General features: G+C 38.5%; 3 protein-coding genes across 5 annotated transcripts; 1 reads left to right on the top strand and 2 right to left on the bottom strand.

Moving 5' to 3' along the window:
- Positions 1-255: 255 nt before the first annotated feature.
- On the bottom strand, positions 256-6,228 carry LOC103401855 (biotin--protein ligase 2-like). Its single transcript, XM_008340567.4, has 10 exons — positions 5,956-6,228; positions 5,614-5,881; positions 5,451-5,512; positions 5,215-5,363; positions 4,631-4,751; positions 4,257-4,412; positions 3,762-3,807; positions 2,733-2,799; positions 1,819-1,895; positions 256-515 (listed from the first exon to the last, which is right to left on the bottom strand). Exons 1-10 carry the CDS (start codon positions 6,071-6,073, stop codon positions 473-475), a joined length of 1,107 nt encoding a protein of 368 aa, XP_008338789.3. The 5' UTR covers positions 6,074-6,228; the 3' UTR covers positions 256-472.
- Positions 6,229-9,012: 2,784 nt separating this feature from the next.
- Positions 9,013-13,501, top strand: LOC103401856 (histone-lysine N-methyltransferase ASHR1). 2 transcript variants are annotated; one of them, XM_008340568.4, is made up of 14 exons: positions 9,013-9,266; positions 9,355-9,500; positions 9,591-9,725; positions 9,818-9,872; positions 9,974-10,092; positions 10,347-10,435; positions 10,514-10,595; positions 11,015-11,119; positions 11,228-11,318; positions 11,428-11,547; positions 11,717-11,823; positions 12,047-12,116; positions 12,669-12,732; positions 12,991-13,501. In XM_008340568.4, exons 1-14 carry the CDS (start codon positions 9,167-9,169, stop codon positions 13,148-13,150), a joined length of 1,443 nt encoding a protein of 480 aa, XP_008338790.3. In that variant the 5' UTR covers positions 9,013-9,166; the 3' UTR covers positions 13,151-13,501. The 2 variants fall into 2 exon arrangements, with proteins under 2 accessions (XP_008338790.3, XP_070669843.1); XM_070813742.1 differs by having other exon boundaries at positions 9,038-9,266; positions 12,824-13,278.
- A 586-nt stretch (positions 13,502-14,087) lies between these two features.
- LOC103401857 (serine/threonine-protein kinase MPS1) lies at positions 14,088-19,931 on the bottom strand. Of its 2 annotated transcripts, none has more exons than XM_008340570.4 (6): positions 19,360-19,931; positions 18,521-18,922; positions 17,355-18,301; positions 16,318-16,518; positions 15,371-15,532; positions 14,088-15,015 (listed from the first exon to the last, which is right to left on the bottom strand). In XM_008340570.4, the coding sequence occupies exons 1-6, from the start codon at positions 19,523-19,525 to the stop codon at positions 14,443-14,445; spliced, it is 2,451 nt and encodes an 816-aa protein (XP_008338792.3). In that variant the 5' UTR covers positions 19,526-19,931; the 3' UTR covers positions 14,088-14,442. The 2 variants fall into 2 exon arrangements, with proteins under 2 accessions (XP_008338792.3, XP_008338791.3); XM_008340569.4 differs by having other exon boundaries at positions 17,355-18,367; positions 19,360-19,791.
- Between the last annotated feature and the right edge of the window lie 2,510 nt (positions 19,932-22,441).

Here is a 22,441-nt window from a genome sequence, read left to right as displayed (position 1 = left end):
TGGCAAGGGGGTCCGGCCGAAGGGGGACCTCGTAGATCTTATAGCCCAAGCCACAACAAAAACAAAGCATATTTTCGAGCGCGATTTGGCCACGAAAATGATAGATTTCCTCAACAAACAACAAAGAAACTATATATTCACACCAACCTCGACGGTGACATTGAGATCAGATTTTCCTGCAAATGATTGATTACTTGTGTTGATCACGACACAACTCAGCGTAATCATATCTTGTTAGAAAATAAACACAGTGAATTGGTTGTAATCCATGAGTTCTGACATTATTAAGGAAGATATACAGATCTAGGTTTGACCGAGATCTATACCGAAACAATAAGTGGATAAAAAGGAAAAAGAAAATCATTTATGTATTGGGACATACGAAAAAAGATAAGGCGAGAGCATCCTTAGCAGTGCACATGATGCAGCAAGATTGTGGCCACTGATGCAAGGTAGTGCCACGGAATCTTCTTCAGTCAAGTTTTCGTCTGACTAATCCCTTGAAGAAGTCAAAACTACATAGACAAATGGAAACAATATCATGATTGCTTTGGTTAAAAAAAGCCAGGCACATGTCAAGACAAGCTTCTGAAATTATAGCATGTGAATGTAAAACCACTCCATGAAATTGCAAGAATACAGGATAAATACGGTAGTTGATCAGAAAAAGGGCAAAATGTATACCGGGAAATTCTTAGTGATCGTCTAGTACTTTACATCAAAACCACCGTTGTTTCCTAATACCTTTCTTTTTACATTTTTAATATATAGTGTTACTTGCATGTTTATATGTATTGTTCTTCATAATCAAGTTAATGAAATTGCGCAAATATAGGCGTGAAAAGTTCAACCAATGCTGCCCCAACTAAGAGGAATGCATATACTGAATAATTACAGATACAAAGGCAATGATTAAGAGGACATAAAGTAAGAAATATAATCAGAGCCACTTTAAATATGGTAAATGCATGCGAAAGTTATCACAATGACTGTTTGGACGGCAATGAACAGTAAATGAAACACGAGTGGAACCCGTATTACATCTTTGGAGGGTAAAACAAAAATTCAAAAGGACATGATGCCAAGTTGCTGTCATTTTGACCAAGCAACCTGACATGATTATTGTCACCTATTAAAGCAGAGGTACAATTTCAAATCAACAGATACAAAAAGGGTGGGATATTTCAACAACCAAATCTTCATCATTTGATATCTCAAACAAATAGCTTTATATGATGTGGTACTAGGAACAAACCAGGACATGACTTTAACTGATAGTAATATAAAATCCATTAATATGTCAACAAAACAATGAACCTACCTTCAGGTATAATCCCACGAATTTCTACTATTGAAAATTACCTACTTATAGATACTTTCTTTCATACGCTAACTTTCAAAAGTTACAAAAACCAACATCAAATCCAAAAAGCTCTCCCCAGTAAGCGTCTCAGAAGTTCAAGGTATCCACCCTGAATGACAGAAATGGTTTAAAGAAATCTTGACAAAACAGTGTTCACTTTGGTTGAAGTTGAAATTTTGATGGCTCTAAATTGTGGTACCACATTTGCCCAGAAAATGAGAAGTTGTGCTAGCAACTTTACGTGAGAGGAAATTACTGTTCATTTTTACCCTTAGAGCTTGCTTGCCATATGTTTATCCAGTAGTTACAAATGAAGCTTTCAAAAGCATACGTTAAGACTATTAAAAAACACAAAAAAAGACTTTGCACGCACTGCTTATGAAAGTTTTATAGTTAAATTAAACAACATTATATCATGCCAAAAAGAAGAAAAAAACACTTTTCTGCAAACGTACCTATTTCCATCAGGATGAAGTTCACACATCTGATTGTCATCACCAATAGCTAACAAATATCCTGATGAGGTCAAACCCTGCAAATTGAAGATTTTTGAGAACCCTAGTTCTAAATATAGAATATTGACAACAATCAACAATCATACCTCAAACCGTATAACACCCTTATGGTCAATCCTATTTGCAAGGGTATAACCTGTTTCCTAATTTGTCTGCTTAACGGATGCTATTAATAAGCATGTAAATGTCTATTTTATTCTTATCCTCTTCCCCTGTTCAAGCCATTCTATTCTATCATTGCAATCATTCACAGTTGTACAAAGATGGAGTTACACTCATATCAAGGGGTGTCCAGCAATGGCGGCCACATCATGGCTTTGACAAAGAGGCAATCAACGCTTCACATGGTGAGTGCAAATATCTTGGCTCATAGTGGTCATGGGGTATTTGGATGGCTCTTTTATGGTGAATAAGTTGGGAGATTTTAACGTGGACAGTCAAGGTAGGGAACCATAAAAGGTGTAATTGTAGTTTCCTCCTATTTTTTGATAGGGATCTAAGCATAAGACAGTCAATTACAGAGTAATCCATTTAAATAGGGCCAGCCATAAGAGGTGTAATTGTTCTTTCCTCCTAGTTTATGATTTTTAGGCTAGATCTTTTGTCAGCTCATTCAAATCAAGGATTAACAAACATTTTTAACCAATAGGTTTAAATTTTGTAATAAAGGGAAATGAACAAATTTTGTTGAAACAAAACCAAAAAATTTATCCATAAAGTTGACGATTGAATCTGTCTGAACCAGAAAAGGCTGAAATAGAAGTTTTTAGTTAGGTTTATCATAGGAAAGGGTATACACAATATCCAAAAATGTGAGCCAGTGAGTCATCTAAAAACTGTCTAGTTTGCCACACCTGAATAGTGACCACATTTTCCACCACTTGATCCTCACTCTTTTCTTGCACAATAACTCTCTGTCCGCTGCAGATACCAAAACAAAATTAAGTTCAAATTGGATCTACACGCTTGATCACATTTCTCTTGACTGATTTATTTATGCATGGATACCGGTTCATCTTTCTTAATTAAGATATTGTATCTACAACGAAAAAGGAAAAGAAGCAAAGGCCTCAAGATTACAAAAATCCTTGCTCCTTCTACCAGCCCAAGTTTTTATGACGGTAAGATAATAAAGATGTCGAGAAGCTGAGCAATGCAAGACAACATGAATTAATTTGATTGTTTAGATAGTGGTAGCACATCGTATAGAAAGAGCATAAAACCACTTGGTTCATTTAAAAACCAAAGCTTACAAATTCCAAGTACAATGCAAAGGACATGGATACTGCGGAAGAAGGTGTGTTATTGTTATTGTCAATCTCATGAGTAGAACTGCTCTTGAAAACTAGTGTACAAGGAGTGAGTCCCCTGCATCCCAATAGTACCCAGGGGAAACTCCCCCTCAGCGAAAGGGCATAAGACACCTGGCTCTCCCCTTATACGTAAGAGGAAGATACAACCCAACCCATTCCTGAGATATCTTGCTCGATAGTTGATACCATGTTAAAACCATGGGTAGCACTTATCCTTCAAAACCAGCTTGCAAAAGAAAGGTTTCCCATATGTTTATATACCACACATCCCAGTGGTAACCAGATGTGGAAAAATACTATTACGGGGATGAATGACAAGAACAAATTCAGTACTTTCTTTATGAGAAGAAAATTAGGAGGCCATCATTAAAGGACGGAAAACGGCTTCTGTAGATTGAGTAGCATTGTTATTTTGTATCAAGTGAGACAAAATTCACAGAAAACTTGGTCTAACGTTCACAGGGCTTCTTTGCTTTTAAACATAGACAAGTCTAAGTCTGAAAAATTACAAACTTGAGTTCAACCATAACAATCCATAGAAGAATCTAGATCTACATGTCAGTGTGTTACCTGTGTAACCATGTCCTATAGTATACCTCCTCAAGAGATTGGAATCCTGCATGACATGAACCAAAAGAGCGGCATTAATTTTCATAGCCTACATACTTGGTGGATATTTTCTATCATGCTTAAAGATGAAACAGAAACTGTGTAAACAAGATTGATTAGATAATTTTGTAGAACAAATAATTATGTCTGCCCTGTATTTTCATATTTCTATGCGGCAAACAAACTAAGTTGTTAAGCAACAGGGAAGAACAACCGTCTCATAATTGAGACAGTATAACCAAGGAATTCAAATTTTGGTATCAAGCAAAAAATTCAATGTTGATATACAGAATATTCTAGCTGGCTTGAAACATAAAAGAAAAAGTTTAGATAGAGAGGAACCAACACACATAGTTGGGGTGAAACTGTAAGATTAAGCATTAAAATCAAAATGAAGGAATAGTCTAATTGATATATCAGATGACATTTTTGATAACTGACGTGATGAATTTTTACCTTGATTTATAAAAACTTCATATAGCATCTCAAATTTGTTAAAGAAGGCGGCAAGAACATCTTCTCTTCTAAATTTGTATGTCGTAACCGACAATTCTCTAAGAAATGCATTCAAACATGTAGTTGGTTTCTCATTATCAACGTTCAAACCTATACCTGCAAGAACAGAACAAAAGAATCTTTGTCATCTTCAGCATAGAATTTATTCTTTGATATCCATTAATGCACGCGTGCTTATTGTGGTGGTGGCATTCATATAATACTTGAAAGGAATAGGGTCCATCGAAAAGTAAGAAGCAGCCAATAGGTGTTTCAAAGCATGCTTATTTGCAATCAGACCTGCTAATCAGCACCCAGAGAATGAGACTACTTACCAGCACAGACATTGAACTGCTTCGACTTATATGTTGAGGTGCATAAAATACCTCCCACTTTTAGGCCACTTAAATAAAGATCATTTGGCCATTTTATTTTAACATCAACATATGGCAAGCCCTGAAATTCAGAAGATGCACCCATCACAAAGTGTATCAAATTCTGGACTGTAGCATCAGCATATTAACTTCAAAATTGTTATATAACAATCATGTGCAATGTTCACAGTCCAAGTAGCCAAATATACTATAATCAGAGCCTCAACAATTATCTTCGTGCAGTTTATTACAGTTCGGCTAGTATATATGAGTGATGTAATCTTTCTGTAGTTAAAAGTACCACCGACAACTGGTATCTATACCTCGACGTCAAGATGATCATATCAGGCAACCTCTTAATGTATCAAACTAGAAACATACGATAGAATACTTATTACTTAACGAATTCCAATTTCAACAAATCTTACTTAATCACTACACAGTTACTAGCAATGCATGTCATATACATAAACTCACATATAAATTTGACAAAGTTAACTTTTTAATCCTTTTTATATCAAACTCGTTACGAACAATGCACTCACATTTTTATCACAAACATCTTTTATCGCCTCTGTGACAGCAAGAGAAACCACGTACTGTATAAGAGGCACGACTCGGCCATCCTCCATTTGCAATGTAAAGGAGAACAGAAGGCAACCCTCGGGAGATTCCCACACATTCTTCGACCGCCCTGCGGAAATCGCAGAACAAACTGAATTCCAGCAAATTCAATACAATAATCAGTCAATCAAAGTCAACCACCAAGTAGTTTTCAAACCTCTCCCTTTGTACTGAATATCAGCTACACAAACAGCACCGACCGGCAGCTCACAGAAATTCCTGAGAACAAACTAAAACCTCGAATTCACAATCCGGAAAATAATCATTCACTTGAATTCAGAGTTCAGAGAACTAAAAATTCAGTCTTCAGCAAAACTTACTTAGAAACGACGTCGTGTGTGGAAGGCAGGCGAGGAGACCAGAGGAGGAACCTGCCGAACCGACTGGTAGATAGCGAGCTCATGAACGAATCGACTCCAAAAGCGTCTTCCTTGACCGGCCTTTCGGATTCCGATTGTAAGAAAATCGAAAACTCGGTGCTCTCAGGGAGCTTCAGCGCGTTGCTGTTCTTCAGCGCCTTGGCAGCTTCGTTCTCCGCCGGCGATTTCCCGCACAAAACCAGCGTACAATTCGGGTCGCAGTCCATGGCTGAAAATTCAAAAATGAAATCAGTTTACTGGATTTTCTCGGTAACCAAACAGTAGGTAGACAGCAGAACAAACCTAATGCGGCGGCGGCGGGTAGAGGGAGACTGAAATTTGACTTCTTCGAGAAAACGGCGTTCCTCAGTGAGCTTTGTACGGTGGAAAGCCCTAGCGAGGTAGTGGAGGCGAAGGACATTCCATTCGGAAGAACAAGAAGTTTCAGTGAGAAGGGAAATGTTTCGGCTTTTGGGACGGAGAATTCGACAAAAAGTCGAGAGGAAGAACAGACGGGTTCGTTGGGAGATGCCACGTCGTCTCTGCGAACCAGCCACCTCACAGACAAAAAAATTGAAAAAAGAGTACTTGCATTTTTACCACTTAAAAGTTTCAGGTGTTTTCAAATTGGTGCTTTAGCTTTTTTATCCTTCCAGATTGATCCTAAAAAAGTCCACACATGCCTTTTCTACTTTCCACGTACCACTTCTATTTTTGTCATTTAATCATATTCAATTCATAGATTCGACGGTTAGAAATTGAGAAGTGTGTGTAGAAGAAGGTAGAAAGAAATATGTTGATAATACTATCCTAAAACATCTCCAAATGAGACGTCAAATTCAAAACATAAAATTTCAATTTGATGGTTGATTAGGTAATTTGACATATTGTCAATATTTTCATTCCACCTGATATGCCAAATTTATTGCTTCATTTATATTTTTTAAACAAAAATAATAAAAGTTGAGTTGTTGTTTGGTTTAAATATAATAAAATAATACTTAAATATGCTAACATTTAAGGTAAGGCAAGTGGAATGCCTTTGGAAATAACAAAAATCAAATTTGAAGGCAGCTTCAAATTTGACATTTCTTTATCCATGTCAGCCTAGCCTTCTTTTCCATGTTATCTTTGACATCTCAGTTGGAGTAAGTGGTACATCAGTTGTTACTGTTATATGTTTATGTGGCATTTTTGACATCTCATTTGGAGAAGGTCTAAAAGCCTACCAATTTATCAAATTTTTTATTGAAGGGAGTGCTAGCTAGGCTTGGTCTCTCACTTGGTACAAGATCCTCGTAATGTAATACTAAACGTGCTCCTTCAAAATTTGTTGTGCAATCAACGTTTAAAATAGTCACAAAATTATTGATCTTTTTGTTGAAATATTTGAAAATTTGAGGATTGATAAGGAAAGAGAGGTGAAGTGCAAACTTTACCTTTTATCGGTGATAAATAAGAAAATTAATGAATATTTATGATATTTATTATTTATCGATGCACTAATAAATTTTGCAGAAATCCATTGCAGATTTTGAAATTTTGAACATTTTTAAAAAAAATTATTTTTCTCCTTTCAACTAAATTTAAGTGATCACTTACCACAGTGGTGGAAAGGTGTTGAGCCCTTGCATGGTAGCGTGGGTTCAAATTTCGTCAATGGTTAATCTAACATCTAATATAACAAAATCTATCGTTTGACCAAAAAAAAAAAAAATTAAGTGAGTTGATATACTCACCCCATTGCAAATTTTCATACTATCCGTCAAAGGCAATTTGATCTATCGATACTTCCATAAATTTGCATATCGATATTTTACCTCCTCAGATTTAAAATCTATTGCAACCTCATGTAACATCTTTAAAATATTAGTGGAAAAATATCAAGCCTCTGCCCCGCCTTCAGCCTCTCCCACTCATACAACACAATACCGCAAAACCAAAAACTAATTAGCAACTAAAATTCCAAACCCAATTAAAAAAGACATAGCATGAATCGAGAGGAGGCAGAGGCGCAAACTTACAATCAAGAAATCGAGGGGGATTGTGACGGGGGAGCTTCTCCTCATCCGGCACCATACGCATCACTTTACTCCTCCGATACCAACTGTTTAGTTCCATTTAGCACTTATTTAAGTAGGGAGCATTTTTGTTCACTATTATTTAGTGTGGTATATGCTTATCACTCTATTAATTACCGTTAGATGAGTTTGAATTTCGAAATTCGTGTAGTGAATAACCACAAATCTCAAAATTCAAATTCGCCTAACAATGATAAATATTACATTAAATGATTGTGAGCAAAAATGCTTTCATTTAAGTAGACGGGTTGGCCGTGCTCAATCACCGTCCAAATCATATCACCAACCTATTCAATTCGATTATGTTTATAAAAGCTTAAAGCTTTACAACCCCATTTCAATGTCAGCTTGTCGTGGTTGCTTTACAATTGACAATCACAAAATTACAAACTCATTTCCAAATTCCGAAAAGCAATTCATCCCGAATTCCCCAATTCATCACAAAAACCGAAAGCTTGCAACTTTAACCCCCAGCCCGAAAATCGAAATCCGTAAATCCAAAATTTAATCTGAGAACTGATTTTTGTTAAAGCAACAATGGCCGATTGGGGCCGATCTGGACAGGAGTGGTGCTGTTCATCCTGCTACAACCAGGGCTGCTTTTCTCGTAGTAACCGAGAAACATCAAATAGTTGGAGTTTGGGAGCATGAAAACCAATGGCAAGGCCATCTTAGTTACCTGGGTGAGGAAAGATGAAACTTACTATTACTAATCATTATTTAATGACTAATTTAACAGATTTTTTTAACCGTTCTATGATATTGAAATGAATAATAAATAATAATATAAATGACCAGATTTGTCAAAAAAACTCATCTCCAACAGATAATTATGTAGAGCTCACCATACCATTATTCGGTCAAAGGGCCATCAGGCTAGCCAAATGTAACCCCCTCCGTTTTTTGGACCTCAACTTCTCAGTTGCAATAATTAATTCAAATTCAATGATTATATTTGAAAAAATCCAACTGTAGTTTAACTAAATTAACAATAAATTTAAAGTATAAATTAAAACTAATAATTATTGAGAAGAACTTAGTTACTTGGGTTGGAAGAGATGGACTGGGAAGATGATTTGCACGAATTAAGATGATGATTTTTTTTCCTTAAATTGTAACCACTTGACACAAGTTTGTCAGTCACTTCTGCACAAATATGAAACTTATTATTACTACGTCATAATTTAATGACTAATTTAACAGATTTTATAATCGCCTAATGATACTGAAATATATATAAAATTGAAATATTTTAAAATTTTTGGTAAAAAGTTGCAATTGACTTTTAAATGTGTTGATGCAAAATGTAATTTACCATAAAAATTCAGAGGCAAACCCGAATTTACCTGAAAATAAATCATTTGCTCTATCAAACTTCACCACCAGTGACGGCGTTCGGCGGTGAAGAGCAAGCAAAACACAGAACGGTGCTCATGGAAGAATTGCAGAGAGCTCTTGAAAATCGCGGCTTAACCGTTTCGAATCTTCCGGACAAAGGCCGCTCCCTCTTCACCACCAGAGACTTCTCTCCAGGTGCTCTCTCTCTCTCTCTCCTCCCTCTCTCTCTCTCTCTCTAGCTCTGCTTCTTCAGAACATCAACACTGGAGGTTTTGAACTGCAGGGGAAGTGATAATCCTCCAGGAGCCGTACGTTTGCGTGCCGAACAACTCCCCGGCGGAATCCAGGTGCGACGCTTGCTTCCAATCGAGTAATCTCAAGAAATGCTCGGCTTGTCAGGTTGTGTACTATTGTTGCAGCTCATGCCAGGTAAGCGCTAGGGTTTCGGATTAGGGATTGCATTGCACTCATGAAGTTTTGGTCGCGTTCGTTGAAGTCTTGGGCTTTGGTAATTTGCAGAAGTTTGAATGGAAGCTGCATCGTCTGGAATGTGAAGCTCTCTCGAAGCTTCAGAAGGAGAGACGGATGGCCGTCACGCCGTCGATTCGTCTCATGATCAAGCTCTACCTCCGTACCAAATTGCAAGCTGAGAAGGTAAAGACTCAATTTTTAGTTTTGGGTTTTTGTTAATTTTTAATTTCTTTTTTGGGTTTGATAGATTAATGCTTTTTAAGCTTTTGCTTCAGATCATTCCTTCTTCTGCTGTGGACAACTATAAGTTGGTGGAGGCGTTAGTTGCTCGTATCCTTTTCGGCCTTTTCCGATTAAGATTTGTTTCTTGTTGATGCTGTTTACTGTTTTATTTAACTCTTGTTTTCTGTTTTTCTTTTCGATTAATGAAGACATGTCAGAGATTGATGAGAAGCAGCTGGTGCTGTATGCTCAGATGGCTAACCTTGTCAGCTTGATACTTCAGTGGTCTGATATTAATATAAAGGAGATTGCAGAAAACTTTTCCAAGGTGATCTTTATAAGCAATTTCAGATTTTGGCGAGTATCCAGCTCAACCAATGCGAACTTCATCCTGTGTGGGAGTAACTATAAATTTGTATTATTGGATTGCTGTGCTTTTGTCTGCATGATTTCCAGAAATCCTTTTAGTAAAAGACCCATGTACTGTTTAAATAACTAAAGACGCACACAGTTCGTCTCCACTTAGGCGATTTATATTTGAGTGAAATCTTTCTGAAACTTGATTCTCCTCAATCCATGCAGCTTGCATGCAATGCACACACAATTTGTGACAGTGAATTGAGACCCCTGGGCACAGGGCTATATCCTGTCGTTTCCATTATTAACCACAGGTAACTGTTTTAGTGGATTGATGTGCTTTTAGTTTTACTCTCTTGCTGTAATTTGGCTAAATGGTTCTCCTGCTGTAGCTGCCTGCCCAATTCTGTTTTATTATTCGAGGGACGATCTGCTGTCGTACGTGCTGTGCAGTATATACCCAAAGGTGCTGAGGTAGTGAATTCTTCTGTATATTTTTGGTCATTGTGGTTTAAGCGGTCTATGTGTTGAAACTTTTGAGATGTATTCTTCATCATAGGGCAATAGATGGTAGGCCTGACTGCTTGCATAATTGTATATTACATTGAAGGAGAGCTGATTCGCCCTTCATCAACCTTGAGTAAGGGGGCTTGTTCTTTGGCAATCCCTTGAAGTGTTTTAACAGAATGAATGAGAAACTTTATTATTGACCAATATTTAACAATTTCTTTTCCATCATTGCATATGATTATACAGATTCTGTAACATGTTTTGAACCTTCACTGAAGATGTTTTGTGTCTTCCTTTTCCGTGAAGTAATGTTGCTTGGCATCCTGTTACTGCATAATCTTTGACTGCATGTCAAATCTAAAGTCTTCTCTTTTGTTCTTAAGGTGTTGATAAGTTACATAGAAACTTCTGGAAGCACTATGACTCGGCAGAAGGCACTTAAAGAACAATACCATTTCACTTGCACATGTCCCCGCTGCATTAAAGTGGTACTTGTGATTATTCCTTCTTTCAATACTTTATTTTGAGAATGTTACTTTGAGTTATATAGAACTTGTCTTTTTCTGATGCAAAATGAAGTTCATTTTGTATTGAAGGGTCAGTATGTTGATATCCAAGAGAGTGCCAGTCTTGAAGGTTACCGATGCAAGGATAAGGGATGCAGCGGCTTTTTGATTCGCCAGTCTGGTACGGTATTACCTGTAGTCAAATTGGTTGGGTGAATTTAAATGAAAATAAGAGTCGGGTGGCTAGCTGAAGCAAATATAGTATCGTCTTTTGCAATTTGGATGTGCAGATGGTGATGGGTTCGTGTGCCAGCAATGTGGACTTGTTAGGAGCAAAGAAGAGATAAGGAAGATAGCAAGTGAACTAAAATCATTGTCAGACAAGGCTTCTATATCTACATCCTCTTGCGGTATCCTTCTTTCTCTGTGCTATGAATTGCTTGCATTTTTTTTGGCAATCTGATGTTATTTTTATGATAATATTTCATGACTTCTAATTTTTGAACTCAAATTTCATCAGAAAGATATCACCATGTATTGATAGTTGATACTGAACAGCTTGAGTTTGACTATATTTAGATTACCAGGAAGCTATATCTGGGCTTAAGGCAATTGAGACACTGCAGAAGAAACTGTTTCATCCGTTTTCAATCTCTTTGATGCAAACTCGGGAGAAGCTTTTAAAGGTATCTGTTTTGCATAGCATTGAAAATATTTCCTTATTTTTGGTTTGATGGCCCTGTTAATTGTATTATTAAGAGAAAATATTTTGAGATCAATGATTTTGGACACTCAATTAAGTAGTAGTAAATTGTGGTTATTCAAATTTCACAAGAACGTCAAACACTGTAAGGTAGCATGCAGTGACTTCCTGATGCATTTGCTTTAATGAAATCATATTGTCTTCAGATTTTGATGGAGCTGGAAGACTGGAATGAAGCTTTAGCATATTGCAGATTGACCATTCCAGTGTATCAAAGTATGTCTTGCTTCAATTTTTCAATTTCTTTTATCGTTTACAAGTTTATGTTGTTCATACTTGATTCCACAATTGAGATGTGTAATTTCTGTACTTTTCCCCCTAACTTTTGGCCATTCAAGTTGGTGCCGTAGGTTATAAGAAGTGCAATTTAGATAAAAAATTACTATTACTTTTGTTCTTGTTGCTCGACAAGGGGCATATCTATAAAGTGCATTGAAAATAAATTGAAGTTTTGGTGGAAGAAAGGGAAAGGTGTTAGAATATTGTGGATTGAGTCAATTGAGGCCAGTGCGTGCTCCACTTGTGAGAGAAAACCTCTAACTTACAAGGTTTTGTGTACAAGTTTGAAGTTTTACTTAGACATGGACACTGCATTTACCTCGTAAACAAATTTCAAGAAAGCGGATCAGAAATATTGTTGAATCTGTCTGTAGCGGTCCATATGCTCTTGAACTAAATGTTTGATTCTTCGTAAATGAAACTCAAGTAACACTGTTTCTTTTAGATAATACTGCTGTTAATGTCGAGTTTCACTCCCTTTCACTGCAGGAGTATATCCTGGTTGTCATCCTTTGCTTGGATTGCAATATTATACATGCGGGAAGCTCGAATGGTTAGTATTTTAGCTTGAATTGTGGTAACAGTTCTCTGGTGAATCTCTAAAAAAGGTCGTACCCAGTGCATAAGGCTCCCGCTTTACGCAGGGTCTGGGAGAGGAGAATGTCGGCTAGCCTTACCCCCATTTATGGAGAGGCTGCTCCCAAGTCTCCAACCCGAGACCTACCGCTCATGGACGAAGGCACTTGCCATCGCACCAAGTGCGACCTCTATCTCTGGTGAATCTCTAAACAAACTAATTTCTTGCACCCAGGTTACTAGGAGACACGGAGAACGCTGTCAAATCCCTGACCAAGGCCGTAGATATTCTGCGGATTACTCATGGGACAAGCACACCTTTCATGAAGGACCTATTGATGAGGCTGGAGGAAGCACGCGCCGAAGCTTCTTATAAACTTTCATCAGAAGAGTAGAAGACATCTGCTGTGCTCCCTGTAAACTTGCTTACTCGTTTCTGGATTTGTGCACACCACCCTACTCGTGCACTCCAAACAGACTTTTCTTTTTAAATTTAGAAAGTTTATAGTGCACGATTGAACAATTCTCTATTCTTATAGAAGCAAGTATGGTGATGCCCGCCACTCTATTTATCATGGTTAGATGAGTTTAAAATTTCGAGATCTGTGCAGTGAATAGACACAAATCTCAAAATTTAAACTTATTCAAAGGTGATGAATAGGGTGGTGAGCAAATATGCACCCGGTGGTCGCACTTTTTTTGTATTGGCAAGTATTTCTTAAAATATCTCTCCACACCATTATTCATTTCTCTTTTCACCGATGCATTGTCCCTGCTGCTTACACCAAGAGGAAAAAATGCCTGATCACGATGAGATCAACAGTCCGAGACGATCATGGCAATGAGCTCCCAAGCTCCTATCAGTTGCCAACACGTGGCTAATGGTTTAGATTATCTCACGAGTCAGGCCGCAAGTTTACTTGCTCGTCAAGAAAGAAATTTCCTGCGTGTTTAAAGAAATTTCATCGTGGTTTAATTCCTTAGAATAGAAAAGTGTTAAGTCCTTTTAATGCTAAAGGCACAGAAAAGAAGCAAATCGAGCCAGTTCCCCACTCGAGGCAGTCATTCGATTAGAAGTTAATAAATTTGAGACACAATCTATTTACTCTCGATACTATTACCAAGTACGAGCATGCTCATGCAATCGTAAAAAGGTAAAACTCAAACGAAGGAAAAAATAATAAAAATACCCAATACAGATAATCTTCTTGCTCTGGGGTTTTTCTACGTAATTGTTATTTTCATCTAAAAAAACACAAATTGTTCATGAACCACATTGTTCATGTATTTTACATGAAGGGCAAAATGATGAAGAACATCCACGCCAATCACTCTCACCATATTTTCTTTTTATATTTAACAAAACAATATAAACACACAAGGAATATTACATAGCATTACAAAGAGAGAAGAGAACTATGGTATCCAAGCATATGATTCCCCTAGGGGCCTAAAAATCGAAACATTCTCTCTTGCAACCAAGATATAGTCTTAGTGGCATTACTCATTCAATAAATGTTTGCCACGTGTTCAAACCCGTCCAATAGGAGATGCTTGCTGCATATAGTGTTGTCTTTGGTTACAAGTGAGTTTCTCCCCTAAGAATCAGCTGACAAAAGTGGATACCAGTTTCACAAAAAATGGGAGCAGATGCTGTGAGTGATGATATTGCTTGCAACTTCACCTTTTATCCCTCTGAGTTTGCTAAATGTTCCTGGAGCTGAAGGCAAAGTTTTGTCATCTGGGAGAGCAATTTACATTGTAGGTCTCGTGATGATACTAACTGAGACCCTATTGACGTGACGGGGTCCTTAAGCAGTTGCTGCATCTGACAACATAGCTTGGAAGCCTCGCAATCGTCAGCACAGGTTTGGGAAATAAGTTGAAGCAGTTTACAGTTTTCCTCGCAAGGCGAAGATGGCTGCTGTGGAACTGGGGGAACAATGAAAGGGTGTTGGAGTAGCTGAGGTATCCTCCACCTTTCGTTGCGGTCCCATGCGAGGCACTTTTTCATGAGGTCCATAAGCCAGGGGTTTGAGACTGGTTCATATGTGATTTCATGGTTGGGATCAGTTATAACTTTGAACTTGGCCCAGAAGGTCTTGTAGTCTGCAAATGGTGTCCTCCCATATACCATCTGATAAAGGATGCAGCCGAGCGACCAGATGTCTGATGGCCGACCACACTTGATAGTGTTTCCATCTGCATCACTCTCGTTGCACATGAACGCTTCTGGAGACATGTAGCTAAGTGTACCCACCTGCACGAGTAGTATACAGAAGAACTAAGCAAAAGTACACACAAGAGGTATCCCATAACCTCCAACACGCTTCAGCAGTCTGGTTATGAAAAATTAAGGAGCCATATTCGCTAGAACAGAGAACCGTACAGCATCCCAGCTTACATTGCAGTTACTAAGAGCTACATTAAACATGTGATTACAAATGCAATTTACCATTACAAAACAAAGTGAGAAACCCCTTCTAGATGTTGCAGATATATGTTTTCTAAACAAGGGAACAAAATAGGATATGCATTGTACTCAATGGGTATGTCCACATATAGATTGTAGTTCCCGAAAAGAAGAGGGAGGGGGGAGCCTAAGTGATAATCACCTGAGAATCCCTCTGGATGTTCGTTGTATCACTCATTATTGCTTTGGCAATCCCAAAATCAATTAGCTTTAGAGAGCCTTTGACAAGAAGGAAGTTGGCTGGCTTCAAGTCAGAGTGCACAATACGTTCCTCATGTATAGTGTTAACCGCTAGAAGAATTTGCTGTCATTTTCCAACAAGATCGGTTCAGCTTTTACATACTCAGAAAGATCACCAAAATTAATTTGTTCCACATGATAATTAAAAGTACATGCACAAAATTATACCCCAGACCTTTCCGCAAATGCAGTGATAAAGTTAGAAAAGCGATTCATACAACTTTAGAGAAAACACAACTAGTGGTAGAAAGCTATACCTTGATGGGTTTTTGTGAAGTATAACAAAAATCGGGTGAGTCCATTGTCAGTTTACTAGCATTTTACTTAAAATTTTCACTATGCAAGGCACAACCATACACTACTCTAAATGAGGTCAACTGAATAACCATACTTAAATTCCCTTAAGCTGACCACATGTTAGGACAAACATAATCTAGTATGGCCAAATGTAGTAACTAGGGAAAACATTACAGAGTGTTACCCAAAAAAAGAATCCAATATTTGAGAAGGAAAAATAAACGCATTCATATTAAGATTAGGGAACTGTTAATAGCACTCCAACAAAGTCATCCCGCACTCCTTAGTGAGAAATAAGAGAGGGAGGAGGGTAGGGTGACAATTTTGGAGTGCTTATAACAATTCCCAACAGCACCTGTATGGATCCTATAAAAAAAAAACCTAACAAGTGCCCCAAAGAATATCACTAACCAAACAACATGAGTAACTACCTAATCATCCAACTACTAGAGAACGAGTGAACCTGCAAAAAATTATATTTTGAGTACAAAAACATAAATAAAATCTCTGCAAAATATACCAACTACAAATCAAGGTATTTAGCACATATACCTGCCAGTAGAATCGTAGCCAGTTCTCATCTATGGTCTTTTTGGAGACGTCCATTTCCTTCCACTGCTGAGACAGCATGTGAGCCAAATCAATTTCTCCATATTCAAGTACCATGTATATATACCCATCATCCTTGACTCTGCCATCCTTATTATTCATGGAGCCACTCAAGACTTCATGGAGCAAAGCCTTATCTGTCACCTAATACCAAAAAAGGAATCAGAATTATAGTACAGCCCGCAAAGATCCTACTTTTAGACATGGAAAACCCATAAAAAATAAAAATTGATCATTCCAAAGAGTCCTATCGTCTTAGGATTTCCATATCAGCATCTTCAGTATCAAAATAACTCTGTCTCCTCAATCTGTGTCAATGTACATAGGCATCTTCTGTGTGAATTTCATCCATATTATTATATAAAATATTAAAATTATTATAAATAAACCAACAGGAATATCAAATTAGGAAATACAATTGTTACAGAAAGGATTTCCACTTGTCGGTACATATATTTGGGTTTCTAATTGTCCATCACATACATTGTACATTGCAAAATGGCCAGCAATATCACAGGTATAACTTGTTCTAAGAAGAATGCACAACACAAAATTCATCAGATTAGATGTCGAGAGCAGATAGTTAATCATTTTCACCATTATTTTAGACACCTAAATATAACCTGGCCTTCTCCAATGCCACCTCAATCTCCTTTGGGCCATTCACTTTAATCAAGCCACTTTATCAACTACCATTCTAGCCATCTGATGCTCCTCTTGGCTATGTTGAGCTATATTGTGAAATATTCCTTCGAAATTCCATTATGACTTGAGATGATTTTGGCCATCTTGAGATCAAGACTCTACAGCCAACGCTCTAATTTGAAACTTAAAAGACTTCATTACCATCTTAGGTCTCATCTCTATCGCAGGATTTGAAAATCTGAATTGCATACTATTACAGAGACATAATATAGCAATGCTGTAGATGCAATGATCTGCATGTTATTGTATGAACAATATAGGTTGAGAGTGAATACCTCATAGTCAATAAGCTGTATGATGTGGTTTTTTCCCTTCAGCCTATTCAAATACTCAATTTCTTGACAAAAGCCAAAAGCAGTGGCGTAATCACGCCCCTTCAGCTTGATTTTCTTAAGTGCATAGATTGTACAGTCTGATGATATGACTTTGTGGACCTCACTGCTCCCTCCACTACCTATTTTTCCAAGCCTTTGATAGAGCTTCCCGTTGACTTTAAAAAACAATTCCGGATCATAATTCCTTTTACGAGGGGCTGATGCACCTTTACTACTTACAGCCTTTTGTTGCTTCTCAGATTTAGAAGGCTCTGACTTCATATCAGCACATGAATTTTGGGGCAAAGGAACCTGTGATGGTGGATTGGTAACATCACATGTAAGCCCTTTCCCTTCAGTTGACTTGGCATCAAGAAGAGAATGACGTTCTGTAATCTTACTTTCCTTCGACATGCAGCCAATTGGATCCTTAGAGAGTTCATACTCCTTAACTTGCATTTGGGTATCAATTGCAGAGTTACAACTTTGGTCTGCAACAGCTACCTGGGCAGTTGACATTCCACTGGTGACTTTTAAAGAAGCTTTTGCAGGATGCATCATATTCCCTTGAGTTACGGGTTGAGGATCGACTGCCACATGAGGACCACTATGAAAATGAGAACAATAAGTTGTTGTACTAAGCATGGGTGCTGAAGTAGCATGGACAGACGTTGTTGTAGCACAAGATGGCCCGACAACTGAGGATTGAGTTGCAGGCTGGCTTAAGAAGTTCCTAAACTGATGCAACTGGTCCTGAATGGCAGTTGTTCTCTTTGCCAATGAAGAAGAAATTCCACCATCAGACTTCAAACAGACATCAGATTCCATGTTCTGAATATTCTGATGCTTTGAGTCAAGATTGGTGACAGCTGATCTATCCACTTGACTGCCGGAAATCCACTCCATTTCTGTTAACGCAAGCGAACGCATGTAAGATGATAACTCCATTTCAGTGGCCATATGATCATCGGCCCCTGCATGTTAAGGGACAAATTCGAAATTCGAAATTGTATTTTATATTCTATGCAATATTAGCAATAAATGGTAGAATGTCACAAACAAAGACGCCTAAAAAGCACCAAAGCACAGAAATCAAAACCAGCAGATTCAGGACAAAAAATAATTACCCTGGGGAATGGGAACGCTTCCAGTTGAAAATTGGACCTTTTTTTTACCATCAATCTGTTGGGACTCCAAGTGCAAGGGAGACATCAAGTTATTGTCTTTACCACTAACGCCAATTTTGGCTTGATCTATTTGCGCATCAAATGGATTTAATCGTTCATCAAAGGTTTGGGTGCTAACGCCTGAAGTGGAAAATGGTGTAATAGATGCATCTTCTTGAGTTTCCTTCATGTTGTTTGGCTGCGCAATTGACTCCTTTGCAGTATTACCCTGACTCATTGAAGCTGCATCTCTCAACTGCTTTGATTCAATGAGAGGAGCTACACTTGAATCCGCACTTTTGGATACGCTTCGCTGGGGGAGCACCATACGCCGAGGTCTTATGCTATTTGACTGCATTACTCCTAAATATTTCTTGAAATCAGCACTTGGAGAATTTTTAAGGGTGCATTCACTCATTGCATTTGAAGAACTAACAAGGTAATTCAAAAAATCTAATCTTAATCATAGAACTAGATGTTTTGAATTTCTTTAAACATCAAAGTTTTAACCCCAATCCCCAAATTGAAACAAATGGTCCGCCGGCTTTTTTTGACATAATCACAAAGCATACAAGGGTCAGTAGAACCAAATCTCATCAGCTCACTTTCAAAGACAGATGCTTTACCATAAAAAACTTACCCAAAATTTCAAACTTTGTTTTCATCAAGAAAATGTAGAACCCTAACGAGAAAAGCCAAAATATCGAATTCCCAATTTCACCCAAAAATTTAAAAAAAAAAAAAACACAAATGAGACCCTAAATTACTTCTTTAAGATTAATAAAGGAAGAGAGAGGTACCGAGAGGGCGGTGTCGCTTGAAGGCCGCCTGGACATTCCGGAGAAAGTTCGGCGGGGAGGAAGACGAGAACGACGAAGACGATGACGATGTGGAATCCAGGTTGACCGGACGGATCAAATTCCTCGCCGCAGCGGGTCGGACTGGAAGGTTAGCCTCCCCGTCCATGGTGGCGTCTAAGCGGCATTTCTATGGAGGGAGGGAGGAGGGTAAAATGCGAATTCGAAAAGAAGAAGGAAATGGGGGGAAATCATTCAACTGGGGAATTGGGCTTGGCGGTTTGAAATTGGGAGTTTGGTCACCATGAGAGGCACCCGAACCCACACCACACAGCAGAGATGGTGAGGGAAGCACTGGAAATTTCAAATTTCTGCATATTGGCGCTTATGGGCCACTTATGGTTCATTTTATAAGTTGTGGCTCTAACATTTACTGACCGCTAAACTGATCAGCCTATGCTTAGAAATCGCGTATTGCCCGAACTCTGTCCAAAAAAGCTCCAGCCCATGATTCAAAGTCGGGCAATTGAGTGGGCCCAAGCCCGCCGGACAGGGAAATCAGGCAATTCGTGCCCGGCTCCTTGTTCGGGTGCCCCTATCTAACATCAGCATCACGTCAGTTACATTTTTAATTTTATTTTGTGTCAGGCGCATGCAATACACGGGTGCATGATTGACACACGAGGGACAAAAAAGGCGCATAGGGGCTAGTGTTGTAGCGTACTACGCGTAAGGAGATCTGGGGCGACGTGGACCGTTGGATTTCCAACAATAAAAAATTTGAAACTTTAGAATTTCAACCATAATTTTTTAAAATTCAATTTCAACGACTATAACACGTGGCGTGATTTGGTGTATTAGATTTATAATTGCTATATCATCTCATGATCCAGATTTTGTCAACAATTTTAGGGTTAAAATTTTCAAAAAAAAATTCAAAAAAATCAGAAAAATTGGCATACAGCCATTGTGCCCACATGGCACAATCTGGTATGTTGGATTGCAAAAAAAAAAAAATGTAATTCAACATGGCAACAGATGTAATACCCTAGAAAATTTAAAATATGTGATTGTGTGGAAATTTTTTTCGATAAGTGGAAATGACGAAAATGTACCTAGTTGGCTAAATGTAATTTTATGAGGACATATTTTATCCTCATATATTTTATTATATTTCTTGGCATATTTGGATAGAGCTTGATCTCACAAACGCATATGCGCAAGCCATTTGTGAAACGAAGTTATAACGAATGAGTTATGAACGAGCAAAGTTAGGGGTGAAATTGTCATTTGACCATAATTTGGATTTCTCCAGTGGTTGGGAGAGAAATGGACATTGCCCAATCAGAAAACAAGGAAGGAAAGAAAGGAGAGAGGGGGAATGGGGGGTGCCCAATCAGGGAAGGAGAAAATGAGGGGATGGGAGAGAAAGGAAAGTACATAATCAGATCTTCTTCCTGACCCGCGACCCGACCCAACAGGTCTTAGGTTTTCAGACACCTTTTTAGGCAATTTTCAGGTGAATTGCAGCCACCCATCACCTGGAACCAACTCAACATCATCTTTTCTTCCTACTACACCCCAAAAATCAAGAGATTTGGCTTTGAATTTGGGAAAACCACACCGGTGGGTGCGGCGGTTCTTGCCCGAGATCCACCAATTTTGAAATGATTTCATCCAATTGCTACCACCTATAACAACCTCTTAAGGCCGGGAACAAAACTCAAACAACTGTAAGGGCGGCGGAGCACCGGAGGTGACGGATCGAAGCCACCCATTCTTAGGGTTTCTGGCGGGTTCGAGGGAAAAGAGCCGGCCAAATTGGATTTGGCCACAGGTATAAAGTTTGCTCTACTCTTTGAGATATTCATTTCTGTAAAATTTGAGAATTTTTGCAAATAATTGAGTTTTCTGGTGAGCCAGGGCGACTGACCGCCACCCACGGCGGTGCGTGCGGCGGCGTATGGCCATAGGACCGTCAATGCTATTTTTAGGCTAAATTAGATGTCATGAATTCAGTTTTGATATTCGTATGACGTAGGTTGATTGTTTGAACCTAAATTCACTACGATAGGTTGATTGGCCAATATATGAATCCACGATCCAATCGTTGGATCGTCACCAAACTTTGAGACCTTATCGTACGTAATATTTGAGGACCTTAGGAACTTACGGATCAGTAATCCGACGTATGGATCTTCTCGAATTGGATTTGCAAGTTTGTAAAATAAAACGTTGACCGCCACTTGATTTTGTGATTTGCAAGTTTACAAGTATATATATTGGTATGTATGGCATACTACCGACATACAAAATCAATTACCAAAGCCTTTCCATTAATTGTCGGTTCGGTAAAATGACAACCAATTATGAAAAAATGCCAAAATTATACCAAACCATTATAAACCAACTGGTATGGTTCGGTCGGTAAATCGGTTTATGGAAAAATTTCCCACCCCTACACATCTAGTCTCATGGCAGAGGTGGACGAGAACAACGAAGACGATGACGATGTGGAATCCAAGTTGACCAGACGAATCAAATTCCTCGCTGTAGCGGGTCGGACTGGAAGGTTAACCTCCCCGTCCATGGTGGCGTCTAAGCGGCATTTCTATGAAGGGAGGGAGGAGGGCAAAATGCGAATTCGAAAAGAAGGAAATAGGGGGAAATCATTCAATTGGGGAATTGGGTTTTGCGGTTTGAAATTAGGATTTCGATCTCCATGAGAAGCACCTGAACCCATACCACACAACAGAGATGGTAAGGGAAGCACTGGAAATTTCAAATTTCTACATATTGGCCCTTATGGGCTACTTATGGTTCATTTTATAAGTTGTGGGCCTAACATTTACGGACCGCTAAACTGATCAGCCTATGCTTAGAAATCGCGTATTGCCCAAACTCTGTCCAAAAAAGCTCCAGCCCATGATTCAAAGTCGGGCAATTGAGTGGGCCCAAGCCCGACGGACAGGGAATCAGGCAATTCGTGCCCGGCTCTTTGTTCGGGTGTCCCTATCTAACATCAGCATCACGTCAATCACATTTTTAATTTTATTTTGGGTCAAGCGCGTCCAATACATGGGTG

The sequence above is a fragment of the Malus domestica genome, chromosome 15 (genome assembly GCF_042453785.1).
Source record: "Malus domestica chromosome 15, GDT2T_hap1".
NCBI classification, from domain to species: domain Eukaryota; kingdom Viridiplantae; phylum Streptophyta; class Magnoliopsida; order Rosales; family Rosaceae; genus Malus; species Malus domestica.
This window is presented reverse-complemented; position numbering and strand designations above follow the sequence as displayed.

Bases quoted from the DNA above. Each gene is read 5' to 3' on its own strand.
- LOC103401855 (XM_008340567.4), bottom strand. From the start codon at position 6,073: ATGTCCTTCGCCTCCACTACCTCGCTAGGGCTTTCCACCGTACAAAGC. The intron at 4,752-5,214 runs GTGAGTGCATTG...TCTGAATTTCAG, and splicing joins AAGATGTTTGTGATAAAAAT to GGCTTGCCATATGTTGATGT. The intron at 4,413-4,630 runs GTAAGTAGTCTC...CTGTTCTTGCAG, and splicing joins GCAGTTCAATGTCTGTGCTG to GTATAGGTTTGAACGTTGAT.
- LOC103401856 (XM_008340568.4), top strand. From the start codon at position 9,167: ATGGAAGAATTGCAGAGAGCTCTTGAAAATCGCGGCTTAACCGTTTCG. The intron at 9,501-9,590 runs GTAAGCGCTAGG...GGTAATTTGCAG, and splicing joins ATTGTTGCAGCTCATGCCAG to AAGTTTGAATGGAAGCTGCA. The intron at 11,824-12,046 runs GTATCTGTTTTG...TATTGTCTTCAG, and splicing joins CTCGGGAGAAGCTTTTAAAG to ATTTTGATGGAGCTGGAAGA.
- LOC103401857 (XM_008340569.4), bottom strand. From the start codon at position 19,525: ATGGACGGGGAGGCTAACCTTCCAGTCCGACCCGCTGCGGCGAGGAAT. The intron at 15,533-16,317 runs GTATATGTGCTA...GGAAAATGACAG, and splicing joins GGCTACGATTCTACTGGCAG to CAAATTCTTCTAGCGGTTAA. The intron at 15,016-15,370 runs GTGATTATCACT...CTACTCGTGCAG, and splicing joins ACATCCAGAGGGATTCTCAG to GTGGGTACACTTAGCTACAT.